The following is a 24,004-nucleotide window of genomic DNA, read 5'->3' as shown; positions in this document are numbered from 1 at the left end:
AATTTACATTAAGTGATTTCTTACTTTCTTGGAGAAGGACTAAACATTTTCCAATGGCTGGAACAGAGTTGAAATGGAAACAAAAGAAAACAGCAGCTTTTTCTTTTTTTTAGGTGTGGAAATATTTTCATCCCCTGAAATGCTCATATAAAGGAAAGGAAGCATTACTACTAGCTAAGACTGAAGAAAAGCCCAGAAAAATTATTCCAGTCCTATTTTTAAAAAACTAATGCCTATTTTTAACATAAATTTTAGCTATTGCAGTTTGTTGAAGTTCAGTAACTGATGAAATCATGTGGTCTCTCATATTGCAACTTATTGGTGCAACTCCTTATTTCTGACTCACAAGTAGACTCAAAGTATTCTCTGCACTCAAAGTGCAGATGTTTGAACTGGATAATGTCTTTCCTAAGCAATAATATTTAAAACTTTCCTTTAAAAGCATGTTGTTCAATATTAATAACACTTAAATTGCCTTCTGCAAAATTCTTTATCAGAAGGCACCTAGGCATCATGCTGGATAGTAGAATAAGATGGGTAGTTAAAAATTCAACTTAGAACTGTAAGCAAAAATATTTCTGCAAACCTGCTGTCTATAAAAAGATTGTAATGCTTGGCTTTTTCACTGAGACTCCCAACTTTGGCAGTACTCTACTAAAAATGCAAAGTAGCTTTGCATGGACATGCAGTGAAGTTAACGGTGCTGAAAACTATTAGTGTTCATATTATGTATCTCTGTGTGTTGGTATTTGATAACCTGGAATGTATGTTTGTGTTTTGTCTTAAGCTAAAACCTTTTCAGCAGTGGCTCCAGACGATCTGTTTTGCTGTCCACTGGAGAGCTCAAGGTCACTCACTGGTCACTCAGGTGGAGGTTGGTGTGGATAGGGATTTACAGAAACACTTCCCCTGAGATCACAGAGTCTGTCTCTGGTTTTTGAGGACCTTTGTCACCATCTGCCCCCCAGCTTTGCTGTTAGATCCAACTGAGCAGGCTATTTATACACCTCCTTGCTTTTCCTTAAATGGCACCCCCGAGACCTGTCTTCTTTCTGTCCACACCAAAACTCCTGTCTAAGCCCTTGTCTCTCTCACTTCCTGACTCCTGCCATGTTTTGTCTTGCCCTGTCCATTTAAAATTGGCTTCCCTGACATGGACTTAACTGTTACTTATAAAAACCACCTTTGTTCGTTTTTCTGATTGGATTATTCCCCTCCCTTAATCAGCATCTCTCCCTCAAGAGCTTCCTTTCAAATGAAGCACGAGCTACTCCTCCTTTTATCTCTGAAAGCTGCTTATAATTGAACCCCAGTCCACCTACATGATTTTATTTCCCAGACTTTGTTAAGTTGGCTGTTCCTGTGCTTCCCTGCTCAGTTCTCCCAACACAAAAAGTGTCTCAACTGTTTCTGCTCATTCCTGAGAACACAGGAACAGCTGCAATTGTCTCTTTTATAGGAGCTTCCTGGTTCCAGAGTTACCTGGGAAGACTCATAATTACTTTCTCCCTCTTTTTCCTTCCTCTCTGGCCATCAATTTTAAATCCCTGATAAAAAGGGTTAAATATGAAAAAGCTGTTCCAGTTCCTCTCATGAGTAAGGAACATTTGTACAGCAGTTTATGCAGGTGGTGCCCCACAGTAGTACTCAGGTAGCACTGGTAATCCATGTGTTTATCACTCTCCCCACAGCACATCTGACTAACACTACTTTAAAGACGTGTATTTTGAGTGTTCTTTCTGCATTTTTTTTTGTTGGCCATTCATTCTAGTGCTTAGCTCTGGCCAGTATCTTCTCCATTTTTTTAAAACCTGTTAAAAAAATACATATTTACCTTCTTCTTGTGTGAAGGAGTGTGATCATTTTCTCCATATGTCAGGGCTTGATTTAATAACCACTTGCCTGCATTTTGGAAAGTGATTTATTAGATAAGTGGAAACAGGCTTCTAAAGGCAGGAAGTTGCTTTTTTTTATTTCCCCTTTTGTATATTCTCGTGATGCATTCTTAACAAGTTATAGTTTACAGATTGTTTTTCTTACTAAAAAAGGATGTACATACACTTGACTTTTATGTGTTTATATACATTGTGAGTATAACTGCTGGAGAGGCAGGAAAAATCCTACCAGACAGATGGCAAGGAGTGAGGGCAGGATAAGTGTTTATTTTTCTGACTGGAGTATGGCAGTGTGAGGTTACATAAACTGATGATCGAGAACATGTTTTGGCCCATAGGGCCAATTCCTGTTTTAGAACTTCTGCTAAAAAATTTCTCCTTGCATTGCAGTCTGCTTTTAAGAGAGGCTTGTCTGAAACATTTTTGCCCTTGTTGTTTAGCACTGGCCATACCCCATCATTACAGCTCTGCACATTTATTTACCAAGCAAATCATTTGGGGCTGGTTTTTTCCTTGTTTACCCTGTAGCTGGGAGGCTCAAGTAGCTTGTGTAAGCATTTCATTCCTAAAGTTCTCTTAATATCTTAGAATTTTCTTACTTGTTTCAGCTTGAAATGTTTCAAAGTTAAAACTCTTATGTGGGAGTAAAGCTGTTTTTGTGGAAAGTTATAGCAAAAGGTTCTGTGAACAGTAACAATGGAGGGAGTAAAATTTATTATTTACATGTCATTTTTCTCTCCTGCATGTATTTGTGCAGTTGATTGCTAAAACTGGTAGAAAAAATAACTGGGGTGGTTTTTTTGATGGTTCAAGCTAAAGTTGTTGGTTTTGTTGTTTTTTTTTTTAACCAATTGCTGTAAATTGTCTAATTTTTTGTGGGATATCTGGTGTGTGCACATGGCCCACCTTACCTAATAACCCTGTTTGGAGCCAAGTGCTGTAGTGTGGCTGGTACAAGAGCACATGTCGATCACACCAGGCTTTTTTCTCTGCCCTGCTATTTAAAGCTACCCTTGTTCTACATGCAGATATACTGGGAGTATTTAAAGGTAACCGGGTGCATATTTGCAGACAGCTTGGCACCCATTAGCAGCTTCTCAAACAGATGTAGTTAAAGTTGCTATCTAGTCAGTGTATCAGTTATCTGTGGTAAACCAGAGTAAGGTAAAACAAAGCAAAACTTGAGTAAAGAATGTCCATATTTTAGGCTATCTCCCAGGGTCAGGTTGCCCTAATCATCACTTGCATTATGATTCAAGTATTGATGTTGTTACTGATGTATTTAGCAACCTTACAGTGTTCTTAATTTGTTTGTGTTTTTAATTTGTTTGGTAGTTGGTGTTATTTAGTAAACTAAAGGTCCAGAGGAACTCTTCATTCAGTACAACTGTCTCAGGATTCTTATCCCATTCTTTCCTCCTCTCTGGGGCAAATGGAATGCAGGCAGGCCCCAAGCAGTGGGGCACTTAAGATATTCTTTAAGTCTCACTGCTTAAAGTTAAGCATATGTCTTGCTAATTTAGGTTCTTACCCTGGGTGCTGTGTGCAGCTGGGTTTGCAGGAGCTGCTCACATTCCTGAGCAGTGTCACTGGAGTCTGCAGCATCCTGCTCAACAGTTCTGCCCTGGAATTCCAGTGGAGACTGAGGTTACTGGTGTAAATGAGAGTTTGCCTGTGTCAAATACACTCCATTCTCAATACAGAATCCTAATGTCTGTCTTTATCTTTTGATGTTTATTTACTGAAGGTCACCAGTTAAATAATTTGTTCTGTCTTTCTGTCTGTTAATTCTGGGGATAGAAGGTATCATCTTTTTTTTTCTGATACTGTATTGTCCCAGTGTGTGCTAAGGAAATGTTCAAGTTAAAATTGGCAATGTAATTGTCTTTACCTATCCTGAAAATATTCTCTACATTCTGATACCTCAGAGCCACTTCTGTCAACTTTTTCCTCCAGGACAAAGTTAGGAAGGTTTTCTCTTCCTTTCCAGCTGTTCTGTCCTTTGCCAATAGAACAAACTCTCCTTTTTCAGATTTTATGGAAGAATCTAGTGAAATTCTCAGCTGCCAGAAGTCCTGAAGACTAACAAAGCATGAATAACTTGCAGTTTAGTGTTTGAGCCAAATTTCCTGGACAGAATACTTCTCTTTTAATGGAAGAACAAATGATTATGTGTGCTCCTTTTGTCAGTCTGTCTCACGTGCTTTGAAGTGTCATCATCCCTACAGCATGATTTTCTGGCTAAAGAAAAACCTTCCCAGAAATCTTGTGTTTAAAATCTTACTTTGACAAGATACATGCTGGATGTTCTCATAGCCTTGTGCTGTGTCCAGCAAAGTAGTGTTTATGCTGGAATACTAAACTGTTTATTCTTTCCTTTTTTGTATAACAAATTAGGAAACTAATTTGAAAAAAAAATCAAAAAAAATAATTAGGATTGCAACAAGTTTCAGGAGCTGAGCAACAGTTGCTGGTTATTCTTGCCCTTTTTCATCTATCCATGTGCTCATATCTGCTCTTCTGTGAGGAAAGGCATGGTGGGAAAGCCAAGAAGGTGGCAGTGAATTGCCTTGAAAAGAAGCCAGGGACAGTGCTAGGAATGCACTGGTGTAAACATCCTGCTTTTAAGTACCCCCTGACTTAGAGGAACTGAGGACAAAGAGATAAATTCATTTACTTTTGAGACTCTTCCCTGTCTGGTGAGAAGACTTTTCTGCCTAACCTACTTATGGAGGCCTCTGGCATAGAAAAGGTACTAAAGGTGCTAGTTCCAGATGAGTAAAACCTGAAAGTAAACCTTGTACTTCCTTCTCCTCCTGTAAATATGACCTTGCATTTTGGATCTGCTTTGAATCTGAGTTAAGATACAAGCCCACTGAATGGGCTTGAACAGACCATTCCATTGGCACTAGAAAGTGTCTGTGCAAAAATAGCAGCAGGTTCACACTTGGGTTTAGGATGTGAAGAACTGAGAAAAGGCAGTGACATTCAAAGCTGATGACTGAGGTACCTGGCAGGTTCCACACTGCTCTGCTAGAAATCCCTCGTGGGCAGTCTCAGCTTTGAAATCAGCAGGGCTGGAATTCAGACTAAACTTTGCTGGGATGCTTTGTGAACCACGGGAGAATGGAGGACCCCTGTGAGGAGGAAACAGCGCGACAACTTTGTGTTGCACGTCCATCTGAACAGCCCCCTTCTGGATTAGGCAGCTGAGCAAACTCTGCTTGGTTGCCAGATCTTATCTCTGGAATCAAATACAAGTACAGAAACTGTTGCCTAAACTATTAGACGTGAAAATGTCTAGAAGGGTGGTCAGAAACAAAGATTTCCTATAAAGAAGAGGGATTTAAACCTTAAAATCAGGGAAGATCCACTGATTCGAGGTAAAGAAGCTGTAGAAAACTGTAACCCTGTGTAAATGTAGAACCTTATAATGTGCAGTTATGGATAATCAGAGTTGACATTTTTTAAGCAACGAAAAGCTGTGTGACAGGGAGAGACCGAGAAGTGACGTGCAGTTTACACAAGATACACCTCTCAAATCTGTTCCAGGATCATGTGTCTGTGGTAAAACAGAGAAGTGAACATGTGCATACATTGGTTTGTGCTCATTAAGCTGATTTCTCAGCTGTCTGCACGTGTCATGTGTTAATTCAGGTTATAAAATACATGTTAGGTGCTGCTTTATCTTAAAATTCAGATTTCAGCAATCTGGCACCACGTGTGTTTACTCTTCCTTAGGAGTGCAGAGCTCCTTGTGGTGAGAGGCCTTTCTATTTTGAGGTCTTGGTTTTATGATAAAGCATGCTACAATGATTCAGGGACAGCTTTCACAGGTCATGTTCTTTATAATAAAGTATTTTTATCCTTTTGATAATTTCTTTGCTTAAAAAAAGAAAAATTGCGACCTCTCTAATATTTCCTAATACTTCTGTATTTCCTAATCTTCTGTAATTTAATGTGCTTGTGTCTATAGATTACAGGAAATAAATTGTACTTACATCCCTTTTTTAGATACACTTGATTTTCACGTGGAGAGACTAAAATGGTTACTTATGCAGAAGCATTTTGTGCTCTGTTTGCCTTTGCTAGATGAGACCATCCAAAAGGACTTGATTTTTACTGTTTCAGAATATAGGAGCAGTAACCACGTTGTTTTGTTTTATACACCATCTAACATGTGTACTCAGCAGATAATATAACTTTATGGACAAAGTCAGTGTCTTGAAGATCTCAAAATAACCAAATTGTTATAAACATCACAGAAATCGCTATTCTTTCTTTCCAAATTATGTGGGAAATCTCTTGAAGGTTATTTTAGGCAAACTGCATCTTTTTCCAGATGACAAATATTGCAGATCAACTACATCTCCATTTTCAGGTGCATTTTACTGCTTATGTGTGTAAACTTAATGGATTGTACTATTAAACTTTTTAAGCATTCTCTGCTCATGAAGAATGTGTTACTGTCATCTGTACACGTGCTTTTAATTCAACTTTTAATCAGCTGGACTACTTTTGTCTTAAGAATAGCATCAAAGTAATACAGAACACAGTGAATGAAGAACATCTGGTGTTTGTTGTGCATAATGATAATTTGATGAGCATCTAATGGCTTGGAAAATGGACCTGTGTGAGTGTATTGCAAATGGAAGGCTTTTATGTGGACCTTGAATGCTATAACTGTACTTGGAAAGAATTAGGAAAGCTCTGTTGAGTCAACTTTTTCCAAGGAAGTAAGATTTGGCCTTCTGTACACACAAAACCAGAAGATCATTCCCTGCACGAAAGCTTCTGGGGTTTGGGTTAAGGATGTAATTTGAAGGCTCAGATCAGCCCAAGCTTACCTTGGAAAAGGCCTGTGAGTAGGAGGAGGAAGGTGGAATTGCAGATCCTGGTGACCTGGTGCTGTCCTAGGCTCCATTTTCCCCAGTTTTTCCATGAGATGACTGCTTTGATTGCCTGTTCCCAGTCACAGGCTGGTGAGCAGAAGCTGTGAGTTCACAGCAGGGGCTGCTGGAGGTGTGAGCACACCCTGACAGCCTGGCTGGAGCATCTTCTCGGGGTTTGGTGGGCACAGGAGGAGTGGTTTGTTTTTTGAAGGAATCTCTCACCTCAGTTAGCATCAGAGTGGTCCCAACAAAGTACCCTGAGACATGTTTAACTCCTGCTACATGGTGCTGTACTGGCAGAGTACAGGATTTGGTTATTTTTAAAAGACCCTGACCTGAAATACATTTTCATACTGCTGTCAGTAACATCTTCACTTATATGCAGCTGGTGAGATGCCTCCAGCTATAGGCAGTTTATTGATCCCAGATATTTGTGTTATTGAGGAATTTAAACACATAATTTAACAGTAGCTGTTAAACCCAGAGTGGTCTTTGTGGATACCCTGCTTCATTCTTGGCTTGCCAGTTTTAACCTGTGGCTGCATGACCCAGTCATGAGAAAGTGCCATCTGAAGGTTGGGATTGTTTTCTTTTTATAAATATGGCATGACAGAAAATTCACTGCTTTCTGGGTGCATCCTGTAAGACTTCATGTACTACTGTAGTAGCTACTTGGTTGGACTAATGATATTTTAATGAATATTCAGTCAACACTCTCAGAATTATAACTATTTATAAATGTAAATAAAGCTGCTTTGGGATGTTTCAGTAACAGGGGTGACAAACCACTGTGCCACTTGTGCCTTGCTAGAGGACTCTGACACATTCCCGTGGAACTGAACTGTGTTGATTTGTGTTTCTGTGCTGTCTGAACTTGGGTATTGTCATTCCTTTCCCTGGGCATGAAGCCACCCATGGAAGGGGCCTGACAGAGCACTGGGCCCCTCCTGCTCTCGGGGTGCCCTGACTTTCCAGAAGTGGATTCCTTTGCGAGGTTTTCTCCTCTTCAGAGTCTGTAAAGTCCCTCCTTTCTCATCTTGCTTTCCTGCTTGTGGTGTGTTGACTGCACTGATTTTCCACTGAAGCTTTATTTAATGGTGGCACTCAGAACTAAAATCCCAGGGAGTTCTTTGCAGTGAGTAAGTGCTTTCCTTTTTTAAGTGCTGCACGTAAGCGCCAGACTCGCTTGTGAGCTCGAGCCATGTTTCATTCAGGGCTGGCAAGAAGGTAACACATGACCAGTCGTCAGAGTTTCAGAACATGATGTGAAGGTGAATGCTTCTTGATTGAATGCTGAAAAGTGAATTTTTTGTGCAGTTCCATCTCTAAGGTCGGATTTTGCTCTGAGAATTTGGAGGATTACCTTTGTGCTCTGTCTTACCATGCAAACCTACCACAGCAAAGACAGATAAATATTCTAGATTAGCACACTGGGATGTGAAAATAGCTTGGTTCTGGCTTGATGGTTTTTTACCTTGTTTAGTTTTAAGTAGATAGTTGTTTGCAAAACCTTGTAAAGCTAGGATTAGTTTCACAGGCATTAGCAGTCCTCCCTATTTTTCCATTTTTTAATGCCCTTAGTCTAACTTTATAACCATATGTGCATTTTCAGGCACTACAACCAGGAGCCTTGATGGTAATTACTGCTGTCAGCATCACATCTGAAACTCTACTTCGTCCTCTTTGCAAATACAAGTGAACCCAAAATAACTCCTTGGCTTCTCAAATAAACCAACTATATTTGAGGCTCACATAGTTGCCAGTATTCCTTTCCTGAGGGTATTAGAATCCATAAGAACTCGGGATGAATGTGTGAGCAGTTGCAGGCACTGGAGGGTGGGTTCCTCCTGCAGCTGTTCATTCCAGGAGTCTCTTTGTGCCACTGCCTCTTTTTTTGTGTTCTTGTGTCTAAGAATGGTCTCCTGGTACTTCCATGGTATGTACTCCAGCTGCAACTTAATTTGCACCCTAGTGAAATTCCATAGGGAATTTTCATGATAGTGTGGGCACTGATAAACACCTGCTTGGCTGGGGGTATTTTGGGGTGTTAGGGTGGTGGTGGTGGCCACAAAGCCAGGAATAGCTGGCAAGGCTGTTCTGCTTACTTTGTATGCACATATTGCTTGCCAAAGGTATTATTTCACTCAGCATTGCCAAGCTTTTTTTTTTTCTTTTTTTTGTCATAACATGCAAATTTTGTGCCTTTTTCTGTAGTAGTGAGAATTTTGAGTGAAAACACAGATATTCCATATGGAACTAACTGAGATGTTAAAAACATCCTGGCTCAGTGAGAGAACACTTGGAATTAGGAATTTTTCAACAAATATAGATGTATTCAAAATTTTATTCTCTCTGAGCTTCATGTAATCTATAACAGGCTGAATGCAAGATCTGCAGAAGAACCCCTGATGCTGCAGTGTTCTGGGCTGTGGTTCCTTCATTTACACCAATTCTTTTTTGAAATATACACAGGATAAATTTGAGTTAAACAGCATTATTCCCATTTATATGTAATCAATCACACATAGCCCAGAGTTAAATACACCAGAGTCAGTCTGGGGAGATGTCCTTGTCACTGAGTTATAAACCCACATGTAACACCAAGAGCGCAGTAATTATCTCACAATATCCAAAGGCTTTGAGTCTTCAGCCTGTGCTGCAGTTGGGACTTCCCTGTGGGGGTGCTGGAGGTGTTTTTGGATTGTGAATAAGTTGATATATGAGACCACTTGACAGCTGCACTTTGTGTACACAGAGCTGTCCTTACCTTGGCATCTTCATCTGAGCCACCAGTCAGATCTTTGGAGGGCTGGCCCATGTTTTACTCCTGTAGGGGTTTGTCATTTTGTGTTGTTGCTTGTGCTTGGGGCTGTTTTCTTCTCCAGAAGGAAGTGCTCTGTGTTCCCTACAGACTGGCAGATTCAGGAAAATCATTTCTTTGGATTGCCCTTGAGCCACGTGCTAGAGGGACTTTATAACTGTGACATGTAGAAACTTTTGGTTTAATTACAAATTTGGTGTGGGGAGCAACTTAGCCAAAGGGAGAGGTTGAAAATAGGAGAGTGGAAAAATCTGCCTCCAGGCTCTACATCCCTGTGCTACCTTGGGTTTAACAGTGTTAACTGCAGAGTCAGCAACTGCTCATGTGAAAAAGTGGTACTAGAATATCATCTCATGTAATATTAGAAGGCAATTAATGCAAATTTATGAGAAATAAGGAACACCATGTTACCCCATCTGCTCTGAGCGGACCTCAGGCTAATGCTTTACAAACCACAGCTTGGTTTTCTGTTCCAGCATTGCAGATCCCAGTGTGTGATTGTTTCTCAACCAACTTGGATGCTGCAGTACTTTTTCTGTTGGTTTTAGGAGGTCAAAAGAAAGAACCAGTAAGAATGAGCTGAAAAAATCAGAGACTTCATATGAATATTGGTGAAGTTGTGATTACAATTTGCCTAGCTTAATCTAGTAAAATCTTTGTCCAAACTTCTAATAATTTTTTCCCCTCAGTGATTAGTCTCAGAGACAGATATTTATTGTTATATGCAGGTTTTGAGCTGTCAGCCCAGGTCCATAACTAATAAAACCATAACAACCACCAAAGTAATAGTTAAGTTATGTGGATTTGTAGCATTTCAAGTGATGAGCAAACCATTCCAGTGTATTGGCATTTGGCCACTTTGCTATGTAATAGTGTTTTTAATGAAGAATTGCCGTGGCAACAGATCTGGAGGACATTGGGTAGCTCTTTGCTGCTGACTCTTGGAAATAAAACAGACTTTTAGCAACACATGTGTAATGTCTGAAGGTAAAGTAACCCAAAATAACTGCATCTGCTCCACTGGGAATGTAGTGTGGGACACATCAAGCCAAAGTCTGACTTACTGACTTACCAGTTTAATCCTTCTGTGAAAGTGTTTCTGGATGGTGAAAATAGTAATAAGTGCAACAGTTGAAATCTGAGAATAAAATAAAGGAAACTTGAGAGAAACTGTATTATAGATGAATTTAAGCAAAAAAAAATGTCAGTTATTTTAAAGGCTTTAAGAATTCTAACACCATAGGAAATGCTTCTGGATGTGTTGTTTCAATAAAAGAAGTTTTTGGGGAAAGAGGATGCAGTGAAGATGAAAAACTTCACTTGCTCTTTTGAAGAACCAGCAAATGAAAAGAGACATGAAAAGCAAAAAATGAAACAAATTCCAGTGAAGTTAAAATTTGGGGTGTTTTTTTATTAAGGGACTTTTATTTATAACAGTATTTCTTGGTGACTGAAACACTGAGCATTTGTCACATAAAACAGCAAAGTTAAAAACTTAACAGTGTTTAGATCAATATAGCAAAGTAATATCATAAGATAGAGAGATCTTCAGAAGCTATAAAGGAAAAAGGGAAAACCTCTGGGCAAGTTTTTTTTTCTTCTCCCAGGTCATTGTGGCTGATATTTGAAAGTCCACTTCAAAGGCAGAAAAATGCAGTCACCTTTTTATGTGTTAGTGGGTCATAAAGAGAATTTACTCTCACAGTATTCTAATGTCGTGCCTTCCAGATGAAGTACTATGTTAAAGTATACATGAAGCACACTTTCAAGATGTAAATGGAATCTAAAAAAGTTTTGGGGTTTTTTTTTATATTTTTAAGATAAAAACACAGACATTACTGTGAAGGATAACACGGATGATTTCTGCCTTCGAGACACATTGAGCATTGCATCAACAGACTCCTTTGTTTCCACAGCTGAGGTAAGACTCTGAAAGATTGCTTTTTTAAAGATTCATTGATCTGTCTGAACAGTGAACAGAAGAATCGTAATTTTTTGCTAATCACTCTAAGCAAAAATGTATTCCTCTTATGGAGGAAAAAAAGAAACTTTCCAGGCTTAATTATAACCAGCTTTTTTTTAATTTTTTTTTTTTTTTGGTGCACTGACAGAGTGTTTCCCCAACTCCTAGACAGAAGTTGCTTTTGAAAAATATACCAGATTTTCCTGAGTGAAGAAGCAGTGAGTTAAGGCTGTGGTAGTTCCTTTCACTGTGAACTGCATTTTCCTGTTCTTCTTTTCCTCCTACCTTACCATCCTATAGAGATGTATGCAGAAGGCTCTGTATATTTTAGAGCTGGGGTTTTTTTGTTTGAGAGGAAATCATTGGAGGTTGACAGCTCCCTGTTTCAGTGTGTTCCATGCACAGTATGGAGGCACCAGCTCGAGCTGTAACTCTGCTCTTGCACCAAGAGGAAATTATTAAACAGGAACCAGAGGTCTGAGACTCTGTTATGGAAAACCTGGGGTCGAGCTGGTAAGGAAAACTCGTCTGACTGTGTGAGTGGGGTGTGGGAGTCAAATGGGGCTCCCATTGGGTTAGTGCAGCCACTGCTGGGAAAGAACCTCAGTCCCAGCAGTGAAAGTCTCTGGATCTGGGAGTGGGAGTGCCAGGGAGCCTCTGGAATGGTCTGACAGGGAGAATTCCTTAACAACATGACATACTTCATCTAATTTCTCTAATCTTCTTCAGTAAGACCACAAAGGATATGTAAAGAAACAATCTTTGGATAACAGGATATTTTCTATCAGCTGCAATCTGCCACAGCTCCCTTGAAGTGTTTGAAGAATCTCATATGCAGTGACACATTTACTGAGTGAGGAACATCTCCTGTTGTGCTCTCTGGGGAGCTGGAGGGATCTTGAAGAGCACTTTTCTCCAAATAACAGGAAAGGCAAAGTTGGCCTCAATAGATACATTTTGTGATAGATATTGCTCTCATAGATGCGCTGCAGCTAAGCTGCTAAACTCAGCTGTAAAAAGAGAGAATTGCATCCACATGCTTTGCAGTTATCATCTGACTGTTATAGGGTTTGGTTTTCCATAGCACAATTACCTTGATTCAGTAACTCACATTGTTGTGATGCCTGGCATTCATTCCTAACAAAGGTTGTATCTGTAGAGGTTAGTTACTCTTCCCTGTAATTTGGACAAGACCACAATTCAAACTTGCTTCAACTCTACCAGCTCGTGAGAGGAGCTGTAAACCACTGTAGTTTGTACATTTTGTTTCTTTGGTTTTTCCCCTATGAACTTTCATAGTGTTTTTACAAGTATGTGAAGATGCTCAGTTGGGTTGCTTGGCTTAAAAAAAAACAAACAACAAAAACAAAAACCCAAAAGCAATCAACCAAACGAACACCCAGGATGTATCACCTCAGTGGAATCATCATCCTATCCTGGAGCTGTATTGTCCCAGTGTGTGCTAAGGAAATGTTTAAGTTAAAATTGGCAATGTAATTGTCTTTACCTATCCTGAAAATATTCTCCACATTCTGATACCTCAGAACCACTTCTGTCAACTCTTTCCTCCAGGACAAAGTTAGGAAGGTTTTCTCTTCCTTTCCAGCTGTTCTGTCCTTTGCCAATAGAACAAACTCTCCTTTTTCAGATTTTATGGAAGAATCTAGTGAAATTCTCAGCTGCCAGAAGTCCTGAAGACTAACAAAGCATGAATAACTTGCAGTTTAGTGTTTGAGCCAAAACACCACCGATGTTCTGGATTAAATATGAGCCACTAGGCTTGAACTGCAGGGTCAGTTCACTCCAGCAGTGGGGACAGGACATCACTGTGTGTGCTCCAGGTAGAAGGAAGCTGTGGATGTTCTTGTACAAATATACTGTTACCTGGATTTAACATCTTGTCCATCCTTTGGGGGGAAAAATGCCTCACATTAGTACTGCAAATAATTATGGCAATGAGAAGGAGCAATAACTACTTCCCAGTGTATTCAGCTCTTGGTGGAGAACAGTTACAGGTCTGATGTAACTGGATTAGAATTGACATACCTGATTCTTTTATTCTAGACATGATGATATCAGGTAGCTTCTTGTTTATCTACTTTTTTCACTTTCTTGTTCTTGCACTAGCAAAACAGTGGAATGTTTTAGTTTAGGCTAAGAGGCCTGAGGCTTTTCCAGCTTTGGGTTTATCTCAGCTAAGGGCCAAACAGGCAGTTGTTCTTTCATCATAAGCTCCCTGACTGCAGTTAAAATATTAATAACTGCCCTAAACTCCATGTCGTTATAGAAATGTTTAGCAAGGCTTTTAAATCTGAAATTCATATGTGATTTTGCCCTACCAGGATTAGTAATTTCTCCTTGCAGGAAATCAGAACATGGCACCATTTTTTGTGGTCACATCACGCTGCAAGTTGTGTGTTGACAGTTCCTTGTCTCCCTCCTACATTGTGTCCTGTCCCAAGGAGCAGGACTCTGGTTTTAGAGGCTGGAAACTGTTTCAGTGCTGACACACAGACCAAATTTAGCTCAGTGCCCTCAGGAGAAATAACTGTCACAAACCAAGACACAGATGCTTGAATGGAAGGTGATGGGGGCACTGCTTAGGAGGCAACAACAGTGTCGTGCTGTGTTGTACGAGGACAAAATCTAGGAAGGTGGTTTTTAAGGAAAGAGCTGTACAAAAGTGGGACAGCTGGCAGAGTTTAAGTCATGTGCCCTTTTGGTGAGCTCTGCAGGATGGCAGGAGTGTGTGCCAAAGCTTCCTCTTGGCTGGGGCTGAGAATCAATCTGATGACTTCTCACCCAGAGTTGTGCCTGCCTGGACACCCACAGTACACAGGTGCCTGAATCCTTACAGAGACAGTTTAGACACAGTTGTCATCCCCAAGCCCAGACAGACTTCTGCTCTTAAACACCCTCAGGCTCTCAGAAGCACTGCAGAAGGGATGGTAAACACAACTATTTTCCCTAATTAAGTTATTAATACTATATCCTGTGATAAATAATGGTGTTTTCTTCCCCGTTTGAGCCTGTCTGCCATCAGCTTGTGTTGAGGAAGATTAGTATCCTTTTCATAGTCTTGCTCTCCCATCTACTGTGATCAAAATAGCTGCTACCCTTGGCAAGAACACAGCCCTGAGTGTGCCACATAAAGGCCTCTCCCCTGTCTTTCCTGGCTTCTTTTCCATCTTCCTGACAGAGGCTCTTTCCTGCTCTCCCTGAGCTTTGGGGCTGCCTCTCTGTTGTCAGTGCACATGCATTTATCATATCTTATTTTCATATCTTGACTAGAGTTGAATCTTCAGTTCTATTATCAAATAAACTTTGCTTTCCTTGTTAAAATGTTAACTCCATCCAAAGCTTGGGAGATTTTTTAGACTTGTGAATAAAGCCTTAGCTGCTCTTTTTTTTTTTGTAACAGCCTTCCTGTTTTCCTCCAGATCTTCCAGATCAACACAATTCAGTTTATTAAAGTACTATCTCAAGTGTTTTAGTTAGTAATCACCATCTCATCTTCCAACTTCCAAAGCATGTTTCACTCTCATCCTGTAACTACCTATTTAAAAAAAAAAATAATAATCTTTTCTCTGAATGGCTTTGTCCTTTAAGGAGACCATCATCAGCCTTTTTAATATAGGGGAAGCATCATTTCTCAGAATGTAAGGAATGCTGTCTCTTACAGTAAAGTGACCTTTTTATTCGGGGGAGCAAGCAAGAATTCCTAAAAGGTCTAGCATTGTTTATTTTTGTTACATTCACGTAGGTGGTTATTTTGGTAGTCAACAAGGCTTCGGTGCACAGCTGAGAATTTTTCCTATTTATTAAGAAACAACTTGTGAGTAGCAAATGAGGGTACTGAGCCTGTTCCAGGGAATCTCAGACTTAAGAACTCTAGCAAGTTCCAGAGGTTTGGTGCTTTACAGCAACGATTTCAGCATCTCTTCACTAGCAGATGCAGCCCTAAAGCTGAAGTGTCCAGAGTAAACTGATTAGCATGTGAACAATCCATGTTGTAACCTTCAGAGACACAAGGAAGCACCACAAGCTTAGACACGAATCAGCACTACAGGCTTTGGAGTTTGGAAGGTGTGTCCATATTATTTCAGCATAACGAAGTCAGGTGTCCACTGCAGGTCACCAGAAATGTCCTGTGCTGTGGTCACTGACTGCGCTGTCTCTCTCGAGCCCTGAAGGGATGGAAGTCAAGCCTTCCAAGATGAGGTTGCTGCTGCTTTAGGGTCATGAAAACCCTGAGATTTGCTCAGTTGTTTAGGGCATGGTGCTAGTAAAGCCAAGGTTTGGGGTTTAGGGACTGTTCACTTAAGAATTAGACTGGATCCTTGTGGGTCCCTTCTAACCCAGTGAAACCTGTGGACACACCCAGCCCTGAACTGCAGTCACCTTTTTATCTCTGCTTTGTCTGCATTTTCATGTTCTTCTCCATGACAGTGAGGAAGTAGCAGACATTTGGGGGCTGGCATGTCAGGGCCATCCTCACAACCCTCTGCCAGCACTGTTGGCTGTGGTGGAGCACCTTGTCATCCTCAGAGCTGTGGGAAGGGTTTCAGCATGACACTGGCTGTGCAAAAAGGTGTCCACTAGAGAGTGGTTTGGTCTCATTGGGATTTTTTTAGCCAAACAAAACAATTTAAAATGGAACCTGACAGTTTATGGAAGGAATTGTATGTATTTGCCAGAAGTAAAAGGTTACTGGTGTGAGTGACTCAACCCCCACGTGTAAGTTCCAGCAAATGAACACCACCTAACAGTGTGTGACACTTGTCAGAACACCAGCTCTGCACTGAAATCTCTGACTTTTTTCATGTCCTTAAATGTTTAGATGGACAAAAGCAGGTACTGGCACTTTCCCTGCAGCAGGAAAGCCAACTTGGCCAAACTGTTGCTGCAGTGTGTGGAGAAGGCACACTGGGATCATCTCACCAGCACTTGGCTGGGTGTCCTCGCTGACAGGAAAAACTTTGCAGCATGTATTTATTTGAAAATTTTAATGGAGGTTTGATACAAAGTTCTACTTTAATCTGATTTGTTTAAATCGTTCTCAAATATGGGGTAACTTTTTATATAGTTCGATTACTTTGACAGTTACTTTTTAAAGATGTTTCCAGGCTATGTTTTTATAGCCTAGAAACACAAGTTTGTTTGCCCCATACAGGATATTAAAGAAAAGATAATTAAATATATATATAATTAAAAAAATAATTTTTTTAAAAATAGTTTTCTGGTCATTAACTAATCTGAATGATGTGTAAGCTTTTTTTCTTTTGATTATTAATAATATGATGTAATGTTTATAGTGGAAATCGTAGCTAGCCATTGTTTTGTTGATTAAATATGATACCCTGTAAACAGGAGTTCTCTGTTATTTATGTGCTTTGATTTATTAATCTGGTTTTGGTTTTTTTCTTGCTTTAAAAATGTCTGTGAGTTCACCTTAATTTGTACAATAATCACAGAATTAAAACTGCCAACAATGAAGACCTTTTTGGGAGCCTGTCATATAAAATTCTGAGTGCTCATGCTTCATACCATGTGCTTTGGTAACTAGCAGACATATTTCCCAGCGAAACAAAAACAGGGGTGGGAGGATGTTACTATTTCTGGTTTCCTAAAGATCTGCATGATGCAATCATTCTGTACTTTGTGACCTGGCAATTATTTTCTTTTAACAGCTTGGAGACCCATTAGATTTAACCAGACAGTTTAAGAACTTACCTAGGCAAATTAAATATAAAATTAAGCTGCCTCCATGAGTTTTGAAACTTGAAACTGTAGCTTTGAGATTCTAAGAGTTACGAAGTAGGTCTTGTGGGATGTGGTGTATTTATTCTGCATAGCAGTTGAGTGTTGCCCCTTTCTTTTAAGCAGATGCAGAAAAGGATGCATCTATCAGTAGAGTATCAGGAAAATTCTTGAATTTGTTTTTATCTTTACAAAAAATATGTTGTCAAGCTCTTTAATGAACTTCCAAACGATTTCTTTGTCAGCTTACAGAGCACAGGGAGATCCGTAACACGTACGGGCTGGATTCCCTTTGCCACTGCCCCTTGTATGAAGAAGCCATGCACTTGGCAGAAGAAGGCAAAATATATTCACGAGTGTTAAGGTACTGATTTATGTCTGTTTAACTATTTTCCAGAAAAGCAAAACTTAAAATTAAATATTCTACCTAGAAACCATTTTTTTTCCATTTTTTTAGGAGTTAATTGCACTAGGTATTTTTTCTAAGAGTTAGACTGATGTGACTGTTCTGGTGCTTCTTTTCCTAATGGTCTTTGAAAACTTTTCTGTTTTGTGTAGGACTGAAATGTTTGAATGTCTAGGAGACAGTGACTTCCTTGCTAAGCTGCACTGTATTCGACAAGCTTTTCAGGTAAGCAGTGAGGAGGGTGATTTGTCTCTCCTTAAGCCTAAACTAAAGGACATGGCATTGAAAGCACTCTCTGGGCCAGCATTTTTATAACTTGTTCTGGAGTTAAATATTTTCTTGTTGCCTTTACATTTCCATAGTTCTGAGACGAGATGAATTTGCAGAGGAGTCCCAGTTTTATGATTAGCTTTGGAACCTTTGCACCAAAGGCTTATTAGGAGCTGGTCCACCATACCAGGGGTTATAATTGTCTGAAATGTGATTGGAGTGTTTAAGGTCACTTTAGTATAACCTGTGCATGAACATGTCTGTATTTTCTGAACCCTTTTCTAGGTAATTCTTTCAGAAACAGCAAACAGAATATTTCTTGCTGAAAGTGGAAGAAAAATTTTGTCTGCTTTAATTGTGAAAGCACGAAAGGTAAAAGGCTTCTTTTAACTAATGTTTTATTGTTTATGTGACTCCTACCAGAATTCACTTTCCACTGCAAATAAACCACATCTCTTGTTGAGTTTGCTTGATACTCGTTGCTTTTACTTTACAGAATCCAAAGAAATTTGAAGATGTCTTTGATGAAATGATATATTTTTTGGAACAAACAGACCACTGGGATAATACTGAAATGGAACTTGCTGCTAGAGGAGTGAGTCTGAATTTCTGAAAAGTGCTTTTACCCTTAATAGGATCTAAAGGATCCTATTGAGCCATAGGATCTAAAAATAAAATTTTACAATTCAGAATTGTGGGAAAGGCAACTCTTTTTTTGTTTGTATTGCTGATTTAGAGAATTGGCATCCACCAGTTTAGCACCAGAAAGTACTTTTTTTTTTTAACTTCTTCATAATATCTTTGATGCATTTGAATGTGGTGCATGCTGAATTCCACTGCTGAAAGAGAAACTAGGTTACTTAGGCCATCTTTTCCTTTAATACAGGTGAAAAATCTGAATTTTTATGATGTTGTTCTGGACTTCATATTAATGGATTCATTTGAAGATTTAGAAAATCCACCTATCTCTATACAGAATGTAGTCAATAACCGCTGGTTAAATTCCTCTTTCAAAGAAACAGTGAGTATTCATGTGTAATGTTCATACCAATTAATCTGCAGTATGTGGATGGTGTGATCAATATAAGTGTGTTGTGAGCATTCTGATAGAAATTTCTGTGTCTGCTGAAACTGTTCTGGTGCTCTGTGCTTTGTATCCTTAAAGTACAATCTAAAACCAAGAATAAATCCAACAACTGCAGGATAAAGGCTGTGTAAAGTCCAGTTTAGCTTCCAGTATAACTGAGTGTGTACCTGAAATATTCCTCAAAAGAATTAAACAGACTGTATTTTATCATAACAGCAGTTGAAAAGCTACAAGTCTGGGCCCAAAACATACAGAATGGTTGAATGTATCAGAGAAAATACTTCAGCTTGTCCTGCAAAAATTAGTTTCCTCTGAGGAAGTAGAATTTTAGAGGGGAGGTTTCACTTAGCCACGTCTGAGGTATTAGATCCAGGTTTTGGTTCAGAGACCAGAGATTTAGCAACAAGGCACAAAGCTGCAAGGAAACAAAAGTAAACTAATACAGTGCAGGCATTCAAATGTTGATTGCAATTCATGATTTCTCATCTGGGCCTGTTTATTTGTCAGATAGATCTGTTAGGGACACAGGCTTCCGCCATGGTCAACTGGTACAGATACTGCTGTCATTTCGTCCATTTTTGTCTGTAAAATGCCAGTTTGCCTTTTGTTTTTGTCTTTCAACTGAAACATTCCCTCTAGAGAGAAAAGTGCCATGCATGTATTTCTGTAATTCTGGGGTAACACTGGCTCTGTGAATAGTTAATTCTCCTGCAGCACTGAAGGAGAGTCAGATGAGGATAGGAACAAGCTCTGAGGGGAAAAAAGCCCAGTACTGATATCAGTATATTGTATTTCACAGGTCCATATTTGGACAAAACTCCTTAACTGAATCTGAAGCTATTGCAAGAATGTTTTTGCTAAAATGAAAAAGGACATTTTAATGTGTTCACATTCCACATAATATCTAAAATAGTTACTTATGTCTGAGCACATGCTTTAGTATATAAGAGGCTGGTCCTCAGTTAAACCCAGAGAGAATTGCTAACTGTTGTAACTGTAAAATCAGTCAGGGATGCCAAATTACATTTGAATTAAACTGAAGAAAATGTTGCAAGGATAGATCTGAAATGACACGTAGGAACTACATATAAATTTGGTTATTTGTATCAGCTGCTGTTTTGTAGTTTTAAACTTTGTGTTATCACAAGGTTGAAACTGCAGAAAATACATGTCCCCAAAATATAGAAATACAGTATTCTGCAGATGAGTTCTTTTGAGATGAAAAATGACTTGGGCTTGCTTTTTTTTCTTTTAACAATTAGGCTGTAGCTTCAAGCTGTTGGTCAGTACTGAAGCAGAAAAGACAGCAAATGAAGGTAAGTTGCCCTTCAAAATTATGTGGATCAAAGTTATTGATCGGCTCCTAAGAATTTGAAGTTCAGACAAGAGGTTTCCAATTGTGGAAATTTAGCTCATGGGGCCCTAACACCTGTTTTTTAGCAAAAACTGAAAGATTTTCAACCTAGTTTGGGTCCAGTCAGCAGTGGTGACTAATTCTGTTCAGGTTACCACAGCCCTGTAGTAAGTGTGTTAGGCTTTTATGAAGATTTAATGTTAAATAATGGAAATTTATACTAAACTTACTGTGTAACATCTGTCTCCAATTTTCCATCACTTAGGTGCCTGATGGATTTTTTGCACATTTCTATGCTATATGTGAACATATCAGCCCTGTTTTGGCGTGGGGCTTTTTGGGCCCTAGAAATTCCCTTTATGACTTATGCTGCTTCTTCAAGGTTTGTAACTTTTTTTTTTTTAATTACCACTTATCTAAATGAAAAAAAATATCTTCCTGATTAAAATAAATTAATATTTTATTTATAAGTATAAACATTTCCATTTTCCTAAGATTAGGGCTAACGGTAAGAAAGCATGAAAACTAAATATTTTAAAATATTTTAAAAACATTATTAAATGTTTTTAAGCTTAGAACTGTTCTGCAAAGTCTGTTTTAGCACACTTCTGTCTCAGCAGCAAAATGGATGCTTGTAGGAAACATGTAAAAGAAATAGCTGCTAGTAAGTGAATACGAGTTTTTCTCTTTATTTTTTTCCCCTGGCTAGGATCAAGTGCTTTTCTTCCTCAAAGACATTTTTGATTTTGAAAAGGTGAGGTACTCCAGCATGGAGAGCCTGGCTGAGGATCTCACCCAGCTGCTGATCCGACACACGGAGCTGCTCATGGCTTACCTGGGAGCAGATTCCCTGAGGCACGTGGGGGCCTGTGTGAGCTCTCATGGGCACGTCGTGCCCAGCGGGCTCTTGGAAGCAAAAGTCCAGTAAGCTCTGAAAATCCATGACAAATGCCAGGGAGTGCACGTTGGGGTGCTCCTTCCCACCTTTTTTCTCTAATGCTGAAGCTACACCATGGCTCTCAGTGAGCAAGCAACTGGAAATGCATCACGTCACTCAAGTGTGGAAAAGGACTCAGGGAGGTTAAATGTACACCTATGAAAAGAAATGGGGAGTGTGTTACTGTATATACCTGAATTAATTTTGCAGCCCAGCTGTCGCTGTATTTATACTTCATGTATCCCAAAGCTTTTTTCTGTAATATTTGGGTAAAGTTTATTTATGAAATACTGTACTTTTGCACAGATGATTTGTGAGTGAAGCTGATGGAGTTGTTCCCATTTAAAGGCTTACAGTACAAAGTGTTCATTGCAGAGTCTCATCATTAGGTGTCTGGAAGGTGTTTTGCCTGCAGTCTCTGATTCATGTGACACATGCAATAAAGGAATCACACTCACAAAACTGAACATGTTGCCCCTGCCCTGGGATTACATTTGTGTGGGTGTAAGCAGCCATTCTGTACTGCAGTGCAAGGGAGCAGTGCAGGAAATGCAAGCACTGTTGGGGCAGGAATGACTGCCAGTATGCATTTTTTCACTTTATTTTGTTTTAAAATATCTAAACATCATTAAGGTGTTTAAAAATACTTATTTATATTTTAAAAGCTATGCTAGCTTCACCAATTAATTTTAAAACCTTTCCTTGTTCTAAAACTGTTACTACTCTATGTGGTGGTAAATTAACCAATAGCATTCTCAGTTCATATGTAGCATTTCAAAATATATTTTTAAATAAGTATGTATGGTAAGATTTGTTAATCATGAAACAGAATTGAAGGCAGTGTTTTATAATTTAAAGCACTTCAGTCTTCCTCCCTTCTCTGTGGGAAGTCAGGTGTCTATTTAAGAAATTCAAGCAGTTGTGGCCATCTGTGTGCAGTGTGAAACTGTGGCTCAGGCTGTGGAACCCTGAACTTCAGGCAGCACAGTCAGAAAGCCTGAGGGAACTCACAGTAATGTTTTTTCCTGTTCTGGGGGTAATAAATAATGATGAGGTATAATCTTTGAATTTCTGTAAACTGAAGCAATGCTTCATAATTAGTTTAGGCTCTTAAACTACACTTACATATGCTTTGCCACACAGAGCCAGCCCACAAGAATCTATCCTGTGTCAAGAAATACAGAGTAAGTAATTACAGAGCAATTCCAAATATTCAGATACTTGAGAAGCATGTTGTTAAAAATCTAAGATATCAAAACAATCCTTGACTAGAAAAATGTCACCTTTTGTTGCAAACACAACCCAAAATGACAATAGCCAAGAGGAGGGCCTGTGTAATTCATAGATTTTACCGAAGCCAACATTTTGCTCCTTTGTTGTACTCATTTGATAAGTACAAAAATGATGAAAATGTGTCATATGACTTGTGTGAAATGCCAACTGATTATAATTTATTTAACAAAGAAAAAAGTATACTTCTATGTGTAATAAAAGAGAAATTCCAAATGCTGCTCTTGGCCTGTTTCCACTGTTCAAGTTGCTGAGCTTGGCACTGTGCTCTGTGCTGGATTTTTTCTTTTCTCTGCAATGTCTTCATTGTGGGCATGTGAAGTTTTCTTCACCTATCTCAGCTTTTGAGCAGATAAGTATGTTTAAGCTATCTGTGTTTTGGCAGCTTATTGCAAGTCTATGAGTGAAATTATGTGGAACAGTAAAGGTGTCTTGTTGGGCTCATAATCAATAGGAATAGCTGGAAATAGTAGCAGAGTAAGTGGCATATTCCACAGCAAATGCACTAGCTGTAGGTAGCAAAGGAAACTGTCTCTCTGGTCTAATAAACTGATAGGAAGAAAATTACACCTTAACATACATCTCAGAGAAACAGAAATGCACTTTTTCACAGAAGTAAATGTATATTGAGATTTTCGTGGTTTTTACAAAAAGCTTTTGAACAAAGTGCAGCAGCATTGCACAGGAGGTTGTAAATGTTTCCAGATACTTTAAAAGTTGGTCTTCTGTCAAAAATGAAAGGATTTTTTTTAAATAGAAGAATGAGAAGGATCTAAAGAAACACCAAAATATTTAGAAAATGAGGAAGAACTTGATAATATCTGACTTAAAACAGGAGCACTTCCACACGCTCGTGGAGCTCTCGGAAGTCCACAGAATGGGGTTGGAAGTTGAACTGATGTCTTTCCCAAAATTAGAAACACAAGTTCTGGTTGTTGTAAGATACCAACAAATATTTGATTCAGAAGCAGTTCAAAAATGAAGAGCAAGGAAAGGGAGAAAAAGAAAGAGGAAGAGGGAAATGTACATGTGGGTAGGCTTTTGATCCCCTTTGGCTCTTTTAGGACAAAAAACCATTCATCTGTTCTGTCCTTTCTAACTTCAAATGGGAGATGAAGGTCTCCTTGTAACATGGAACTGGAGTCAGTTCTGTTAAAAGCTTCACCTGAGCTAACAGGTGTGTCCAGAGTATCTGCTGATAACCAGCCATGTGGCCTGAGAATTTCAGAAGTGCAGCATCTCTGAAAACACAAGTGCCAGAGCTGCAGCACAGCAGGGACAGGATGATGCAGTTCTACTCTAGCGACTTCAAAATCAGAATTTCGTTCA

The 24,004-nt window shown here is 39.2% G+C and overlaps 1 protein-coding gene across 3 annotated transcripts in view; it reads left to right on the top strand.

The window, feature by feature from the left end:
- MIGA1 (mitoguardin 1) overlaps positions 1-22,895 on the top strand; it is a 33,566-nt gene extending 10,671 nt beyond the window's left edge. For 2 of the 3 annotated variants that reach the window (XM_051796061.1, XM_051796060.1), the window contains 9 exons: positions 11,429-11,529; positions 17,577-17,695; positions 17,890-17,962; positions 18,293-18,379; positions 18,504-18,602; positions 18,894-19,028; positions 20,357-20,410; positions 20,714-20,830; positions 21,158-22,895. In XM_051796061.1, coding sequence (XP_051652021.1) covers positions 11,429-11,529; positions 17,577-17,695; positions 17,890-17,962; positions 18,293-18,379; positions 18,504-18,602; positions 18,894-19,028; positions 20,357-20,410; positions 20,714-20,830; positions 21,158-21,376 — 1,004 coding nt within the window. In that variant the 3' untranslated portion in view covers positions 21,377-22,895. The remainder of the gene's footprint in view (positions 1-11,428; positions 11,530-17,576; positions 17,696-17,889; positions 17,963-18,292; positions 18,380-18,503; positions 18,603-18,893; positions 19,029-20,356; positions 20,411-20,713; positions 20,831-21,157) is intronic. The other variant, XM_051796062.1, reaches the window with a different exon arrangement.
- The last annotated feature ends 1,109 nt before the right edge of the window (positions 22,896-24,004 follow it).

The sequence above is a fragment of the Manacus candei genome, unplaced genomic scaffold (assembly GCF_025592945.1).
Source record: "Manacus candei isolate 608988 ecotype Guabito, Panama unplaced genomic scaffold, ASM2559294v1 h1tg000044l, whole genome shotgun sequence".
NCBI lineage: Eukaryota > Metazoa > Chordata > Aves > Passeriformes > Pipridae > Manacus > Manacus candei.
This window is presented reverse-complemented; position numbering and strand designations above follow the sequence as displayed.